At 62.4% G+C, this 7,632-nt stretch overlaps 1 protein-coding gene and 1 long non-coding RNA gene across 4 annotated transcripts in view; one reads left to right on the top strand and one right to left on the bottom strand.

Annotated features, from left to right (window-relative positions):
- The window catches only part of MGLL (monoglyceride lipase), a 108,554-nt gene that overhangs the window by 12,349 nt on the left and 88,573 nt on the right, over nucleotides 1-7,632 (bottom strand). For 2 of the 3 annotated variants that reach the window (XM_077766862.1, XM_077766863.1), the window contains 2 exons: nucleotides 6,506-6,574; nucleotides 1,730-1,819 (listed from right to left, as the gene is read on the bottom strand). In XM_077766862.1, coding sequence (XP_077622988.1) covers nucleotides 1,730-1,819; nucleotides 6,506-6,574 — 159 coding nt within the window. The remainder of the gene's footprint in view (nucleotides 1-1,729; nucleotides 1,820-6,505; nucleotides 6,575-7,632) is intronic. The other variant, XM_077766864.1, reaches the window with a different exon arrangement.
- LOC144233832 (uncharacterized) lies at nucleotides 1,833-3,392 on the top strand. The gene is made up of 2 exons (XR_013335775.1): nucleotides 1,833-2,795; nucleotides 3,059-3,392. It is a non-coding gene; the product is annotated as an uncharacterized LOC144233832 (long non-coding RNA).

Raw genomic sequence — 7,632 nt, 5'->3', positions numbered from 1 at the left:
GCTGGGACCCCGTGGCTCCCCACAGCCCCCCCGCCCCGCCACCACCTAGGGTCTCTCGCTGGGGTCATTCATCAACAGGTGGCCCTCGGGGACCCGGGAGCCAGACTCCTGATCAAGGTTTCTCCTTCCCATTGAGCTGTGCCCTCTGAGTGGCCGAGAGGACCAGGTCTCATTTTATAACGAAGCTGGAATCTGGGCGCTTGGGTCTCACAGAAACCCATTTTCCGGGGCCCTCGGGGAACCAATGAGCCCATGACTTCAAATTCCTAAGGCAAGAGGGGAAACTGAGGCAGAAGAGTGGCAAAAACGGTTTGCGGAATCCTGAAGATGATTCCAGTATCTTCCAGATACCCAGGGTCGCCTGCCGTCCCCGGGCCACCAGCCCACGCAGGTCCTCGCGCCCATAGACAGACCAGGCTGGGGACCACTCCCACCTAAGCTCTCAGGCCAGCCCCTCCAGGGCGTGGGCCCAGGCCCTCCCCTCGACCCGCCGAGTCTCAGTCTGCTCCCGTGCGACACGGGGCCGCCGGGCGGCTGGAAGGGCAGGCGCGGCGGCCTGGCACGCAGCACCAGGGCCCCGCGGGAAGCGGGGTGCCATGCGCCGACTCCAGCTCCCTGGGAAGGGCGGGCTTGCCGCGTGGCGCCTTAACGGCCAACGCCGATCTCTGCGGTTGTGGACTCTGCCCTCAGGCCCAGCGTCTCAGGCACATGAGTTGGCCTTGACCTTTTGTCCCCGCTGACCTTGGTGCCCGGTCCCGGAGGTGGTGACCTCAACCTGATGGCACAGCCCCCAGCTCCTCTCCCCCAAGGCCACCGTGCCGTTTCCTCCTGGGCTTCTTTCCGTCACTTCTGCGTTTGCAAAGAGCAGCGCAGCTCTGCCCGGGGCGCGGGGACCGTTCCGGCCAGGGCGGTGGCTCCCACGAGAAGGGGGATCTGACCTCAGTTTACCCCCTGCCCTCTGCGTGGTGGCTGCCCTTCCTTCAAGCCAGGACTCTGCCGGCCCGGCGGCCTCTCCCAGGAACCCTCTTCCTCAGACACCCCTGCCCCCAGCCCCTGCACCGGCTCTCACTTCCCAACACACGGACGTATGACTCTTAGCCTGGCCTGAGTCCAATCTGCTATCACTGTCCCAACTGGACCCCTGAACCTGCCCTTCTCTATGCTGAGCCCATGGACTGGGGTGGGGTTGATGGCCCCCCTTTCCTGGACAGTCAGCCAGTGAGAATCAGCCCTGAGGCGGTCACTGGCTCTCCAACAGTCTGTCCCTCTGCTGCGGTGGTCACGTCTGCCTCCACGTGGGAAAAGCCTGCCTCGGAACGAAGCCACACCAGCGGATATGAGAGCAGGCGAGACCCAGTCGGTGAACGAGACTTCTGAGCCCCTGGATCCAGCCATGCCTGAAGCCTTCAGTTCCAGTCACCAATAAATGCCCCCTTTTGCCTGAATCACTTTGCTTTAGGTTTCCGTCACTTGCGGCCACAGGAGCCCTGGCTGATCCACACAACTTCGTCTGGTTTGCTCCTTACGCTCCGGGCACGGCTCAGGCATCACAGCCTCCCGTCCCTTCCCACCCAGTCCTGACGTGTCCCCATCACGAAGGGCCTCAGTGACGGGGGCGGGGGGCAGAGAGACAGATCTAGAATTCAGCTTTCCGCCCCGGGGGCTGCTGCCTTCAGCCCCTCACCAGCCTCAGGTGCCCCCCGACCCAGGTTTTCAGAAACACGCTCACCTCCGTCTTATTCCGAGAGAGCACGTTGGAGTCGATCGGGCCCAGGGACAAGTTTGGCAGGACAAGGTTGAGAACCTTCGCAGCAAAGACCTAGCGGGGAAGGAAACAAGGGGAGTGAGTTGTGGGATCCAGGCCCAGCTCTGCCCACGGGACAGTTTACGGTAAATTAAGGAACGTGACGCCCAAGCTGAACACGGGCCAGGCTCGCCTCCCAGGGCTCAGCACCCCAGGGCCCCCCCGGCTCTGACTCAGCAGCCTCTAGTCAGTCTGGCTCGGATCCGCCGTGGGTGGGCCGGGTGGGAGGTGGGCCGCCGCGGCTGATGGCGGGAACGCCGCGTCTATTTTTCGCCTGCTCCGGGTCCTGTGTGGTCCCCCCCTCCTGCAGTCATCCATCGGCTGCGATTCTGAATTCTCCACAGGGGCCGCCTAGCCGAGTTCTTCGGCACAAGTCCCTTCTCTGGGAACCCCAATAATCCACAGCAGGAGCAAAATCACCCAGATCACCCGTGAAGCAGGGGAGCTCAGGAGGCCCTGGAGGAAAGTGCTCTCTCTGATCAATCAGAAAGAATCTGGCGCTTGCCTTGGTTTCTCTCGGAGGGAGAGAGAAGTCGCTAGCAGCCTGATCAGGAGATGCGCGGCCGAGGGAAGGAGACCTGATGTGACCCCTGGCTGCGCGGCCCTGTGCCCTTGGGCGTGAGATCCGAACATCACGGAGCTTCTGTTTCCTTACGTCAGTGGCGCTCGCCCAGAGGGCCACTGTGTGCGAAAGCACCAGGCACACAGTGGGCGCCTAATCCATGCTCCTTGAGCCTGACCCTGGTGCGGGCACCACCCCCTCCCCACCCCTTCTCTCCTGCAGGATCTGGTGTTTCCGGGCGGGGCGTGAGCTCCATCTCACACGTCTCCGCGGGGGGGCCCTTCTCACTTCCGCGCTGTGCGCAGATGCTCAGGGTGGAAGGGGCCCTCTCACAAGCGAGCTGTGAAACGCTGAAATTAGAACGGCAGGGAAGGGGGCGAGCAGAGGACGCTCGCTCTGGGTCGAAGGCGCACATCACGGAGCTAAGAGGTGAGGCCCCTGTGCCCTCGGCGAGGGCGAGGGCACAACACCCACCGAGCAACGATCTCTGGCGTGTCGCCCACAGCGCCCGGGGCCCCGTCTTTCAATCCTGACACGGATGCCATGAGGCCGGGGTTCATCCTCATTTAACAGACAAGGGGGCAGGCTCGGCACTACCCGCTGTGGTCAGCTGGGGGGGTGGGTCTGGGCCGGACCAGTCTGTCCTTTCCTGCCTCTGCCCGTCGTGATCCCCTCTCTCTGTCTGTATGAAGGTAACTGGTGGGCCTAACCTCACCTGTGGATGGTCCCAAACAGCACCCACCGAGACAACCTGTGTCCACAGCGGCTGCGCTCTGCACACCCCGAACACTCAGAACCACAGAGTGTCCTATGGGGCCGCCTGGGCGGCTCTGTCGGTTGTGCATCCGACTGCGGCTCAGGTCACGATCTCACAGCTCCTGAGTTCGAGCCCCGCATCGGGCTCTGCGCTGACGGCTCAGGGCCTGGAGCTGCTTGGGATTCTCTCTCCCCTACCCCCGACCCGGCTCTCTGCCCCTCCCCCACTCACGCTCTCCATCTCAAAATAAAGAAAAACTTTACAAAGAAGGATTAAAGCATCCTATGCCTCCGGCTGTACAAGCAGGACATAACCTCACACGACGACTGTCTATCAGACGCCAGGGGTCAGGCAGAGAAGAGACAAGGCTCTGCTCCTGAAGCAGCACAGGGGCGCGAAGCTGCTCTGAGGTCGCACCGTCAGGTCTCCGAGCTTCAGGCAAGGACGCAGCTCCCTGCCTCTAAGGCTCAGCAAACCGCATGCTGTCAGCTCACCGCCACCAACGTGCCAGGCCCCGGGCTGACGTGTGACAGTCTCGTGTAGAAATATAAGGACACCCAACTGGGGGCGCTGTGTAAGGGCCTGGACTCAGCCACACAGTCTGCAGCCTCAGGGGACGGACATGAGCCGCTGAGCGGGGTCGAGAGGTAAGGTGGGTTGGGGTCAGCTCCACGGACGGGCACGGGACTGGGAGGGCTTGGACGGAGCTCGGGGGGCTCTGAGGAAGGCCAGAGTGTGGGCGTTTCCAATCGCGGACCTGATGTCAGAACTCCGGCACCTGGCTCCTCCGGGAATCTAAATTCAGGACTTGGGATCTGAGCTTTCAGAGCTTAAACACGTGTGTAAATGCACAGAAAACGCAGCAGATACGAATGACTCACGCGCAGGGAGGTGGGGGGCCGTGTTCGCTGGGCTCCGAGGCACCGGAAGGTGCATCTGCTGGGACTTAGGCCCTCCAGCAGCAGCCGCCCGACGTCACGAGAGGCAAACTCAACGTGCCTCCCAGAGTCCGCAGGGCTGGCGTCTGGACATTTGCTGCAGCCCCCTGAATGGACATGATGGCTGACAGCCGACCTGCGCCACCGCCGCCGCACCTAGGACTCTCGGACTCGCTGGGCCTGGGGCCTGTCCCCTCTGGCCCAGGCTTCTCGAGGACACCGCTGTTTGCCTGCCGTGCGGCTTCCTGCCCGTTCCCAGATTAGATGGCCAGCGGCCAGGGAAAGGGGCAGGGGCGCAGCAGCTGGGCGCCCAGCCCGCAGCCGAAGTGAAGGAGAGAGACCGCGCCGCGTCCCAAGCCCGCCACCAGATTCCTCGTTTGCTGGCAGTTTAGGCTTTGCTGCCCGTCACCCGATTCTGCATGGCCCTGGGCACACAGGAGCCAGCCCTTCATGAAGATAAACACTTACCTTCATCTTTGAATCTATGCTCCTGCCACTGGTGCCTTTTTTTTTTTTTTAAGTTTATGTATTTATTTTTGGCGGGGAGAGGGGGAGAGAGAGGGTGGGGGAGGAGCAGAGAGGGAGGGAGCGGACCCCAAGCAGGCTCTAGCCCAGTGCAGGGCTCCATCTCATGACCATGAGACATGACTTGAGCCGAAATTGAGAGTCATGCTCGACCGGCTGAGCCACCCAGGTGCCCCAACGACTGGTGCCTCTTAAACGGGACCATTTCTACTCCCACATGCCGAGGTCCTGCTTTCCAGCACAAGATGCCAACAGCTGAGGCCCGAAGAGACTCAGAAAAGCCAGTGCTGTGGTCGAACCATCCTTGCTTTGGGGTCACAGGCTGAGGACAGAGGGGCCAGAAGGGCTCCATCTACCTCAGGAGAGAAAGCTAAACCGAAGGAAGGAAGGAAGGANCCGTCGCCCCCCCCCCCCCCATCCGAGGACAATAAGCCAAGCGCTAGCTGCCCAAGGCCTCATCCCGGAGGAGACTGGCCTGGGCTCCACTGCTGCCCCTCTGAGGGCGCCACTGCTGTGGGCTCGGGATGGGCGAATGCGCCTAGGGGAGCAGCGACACAGCCCCAGGGCTGGAGTGTCGTGGAAGGTGCTGGAATGTCGCGGAGGTGCAGGAGTCAGCGCAACAGGAACGGGGGGCTCAGTCACAAACCCCGCTGAGGGGCAGACACCTCCAGGAGCTCGGGGCACAGACATGGCAGCCCTTTCTCTGTCCGGCCTGCTTGCAAATTGATGCTCAGCCCTGCAGGCCGTTACCCTGAGACCAGAGGGTCTGGGCGGGTAGAGAGTGCTAAGGCCTGGGCGTGGGTGGACCCCAGGGAGAGTCCGCGGAGAGGCCTGGGCCAGATGCGCGGCTCACTGTTCCGGCTCGGGACGGGATGGGAGGCTGGGCTTCGGGGTCCCCGAGGCTGGCAGACCCTTCTGTGCCTTCCATCGCACTGGCGCACTGGTAGCGGGCGTGGCGCCCGCCTCGGGCCCGTCCCTTCCTGGTTTTCCATGGCCTCCCTGCTCCCCGTGAGGCCCTCAGACCAGCAGCTCCTGAGGACGCTGGCCTGTCGGATCAGGGGCTGCGTCTTTACAGGCCCCCAGAGCTTTCTCATGCGCCCTGAAGGTGAGGGGGCAGCAGCCGCTATGTCCCAGGCCCCCGCCTCAGAGATGATGATTGAATTAGCCTGAGGTGGGGCCCCGGCACGTGTGTGTGTGTGTGTGTGTGTGTGTGTGTGTGTGTGGTAAGGCTCCTTGGGTGACTCCAGCAAGCAGCTGGAGTCCAGAAAGCGTTCTCGATTCTCATCCTGTCCCAGTTAGGACGTGGGGTGGGGGGCGCATGGCCGTCCCTGGAGTCCATGCCAGAGGGAGCCGTGACGAAAGGCTGACAGATGTTCGGACGGCCCTGACCCTCAGCTCTTTTTCGAAAGCTGCAGGGTGACTTCCAAACCACATTTCTAACAAGAGGAGACTGGGTAGAGGCGAATCTTTTGATGACGAGCATATGGTTTAAAAAAGAATAAAAGAATCAGGTGCTTTAGCCTCTTTCCCACAAAAAAACCCAGAGAAGGGTTCAGGGGCAGGGAGCTTTGGACAGTTGCAATGTTATTGCCTTTCCCCGCTGTTCTTTTAGGGGCTGTTTCATCAGCCTCATGGCTACGGGGGGAGGGAGGGGGAGGGGCAGAAAGAAGTCGTAAGCAGGGGCAGAGGGTTGATTGTCGAGACGCAGGAAGCCAGGAGGGCCGAGCAGGGGGTACGAGGTAAAGAACGGTCACCGGGTAAGGACAGGGTTGGGGTGGAAAGAGCCGGAGAGCCCCCACACCCCGAGGATCAATTTTGTTCAGGCTGCTGCGGTCCCACCGTGAGCCAGGCCTCCACTGTCAGCGGGGAGAGCCCGCCACCTGCTTCCAGGGGTGGGCAGAGGTGGGGGTGCAGCTCACCCAGAAGGAGGTTGGAATCGAAGAGAATCCCAGTCGCGTTGCCATTTCGGCCAGGCTCTTCGGACGATCCTGTGGGAGTGCGGAGAGGGCCTCAGATCCGACTCGGGGCGGGGAGGGTGGCTGCAGGCAGCCTCCCTTGGGGTGGGACCCCCATCTCGTCCCCTGCAGGTTAAGTCAGGTCTTACTGCCGTAGAGCCCCCCGCGGTGCCGACTCAGCAGGGACCCCAAGTCTGGTCACCGGAGAATAACTGGGGTGGGGGGTGACCTACAGAGAACGGGCACAAAGTCGCCAGAGCCCAGCCCCGGAAAAGGGAGACTGGAAGCCGGGCAAAGTTGGATTTGAACTCTGGTTCTGAACCAACAAGAAAGTCTATGGTCCTCAGTTTCTCCGTTTCTCGAACGGGGACCATGAAGCGAGCTCTACGGGCTGCCGTGGAGGTTACACAAAGCCTGGTCCCCACGGAGCTCGTGTCTGAGTGCCCGCTGGCTTCTGGCCCCAGGAAAGACTCAGCAAGGACTGGCTGGGGCCTGAGAGAGCCCTGCCGACGCCATTCGGAGTGAAGACTTCGGGGACAGGATGTGAGCCACAGGCGTCACCGTCACGGCCAGAGCCCCACGTCCGTGCACCCGCACAGAAAGGGACGGCTCCCCCAGAAGTGAGGCGCCCCTCCTGACGCGCCAGGGACCAGAGCGCGTCGAGGGTCCTTGACACGCCCTTGGGGCGCTCCTGGGTTAAGTGCCGTGTCCATCACTTTAAATACCAGTGATCTGCACAAACGCCGTTATTGATCCGAAAGGTTTTAATGGGTCCCTCAGATCATTTTTCAGCTTCCGTCAGTGAGAGACTTGACAGGAGGGAGCGAACCGCCAGCGCTATCTTCTCGAGTGGCCCCAGCACGCTGACCTGGGCCAAAGGGGGCCCGAATCCAGGCCTCTGTGAGGGGGATGTCCGTGCCGGGGTCGGCCCACAGCTTCTCGGGGGAGGGAGTGCACCGCCAGGCCCGCCAACCCTAGACAGCGTGCCGTGCCTTTTCTGGAAGCCGCGCTGGGGAGGACGGAGCGCCCGCTGGCTGCGGAATGCCCGTGCCTGCCGCGTAGCAGGGGGTCCCGGAGACGTGGGGGGGGGG

This window comes from Crocuta crocuta, unplaced genomic scaffold (assembly GCF_008692635.1).
Source record: "Crocuta crocuta isolate KB4526 unplaced genomic scaffold, BGI_CrCroc_1.0 scaffold296, whole genome shotgun sequence".
In the NCBI taxonomy this organism is placed as follows: domain Eukaryota; kingdom Metazoa; phylum Chordata; class Mammalia; order Carnivora; family Hyaenidae; genus Crocuta; species Crocuta crocuta.
Note: the sequence above shows the minus strand (reverse complement) of the source record. Positions and strands in the feature narration are given on the sequence as shown.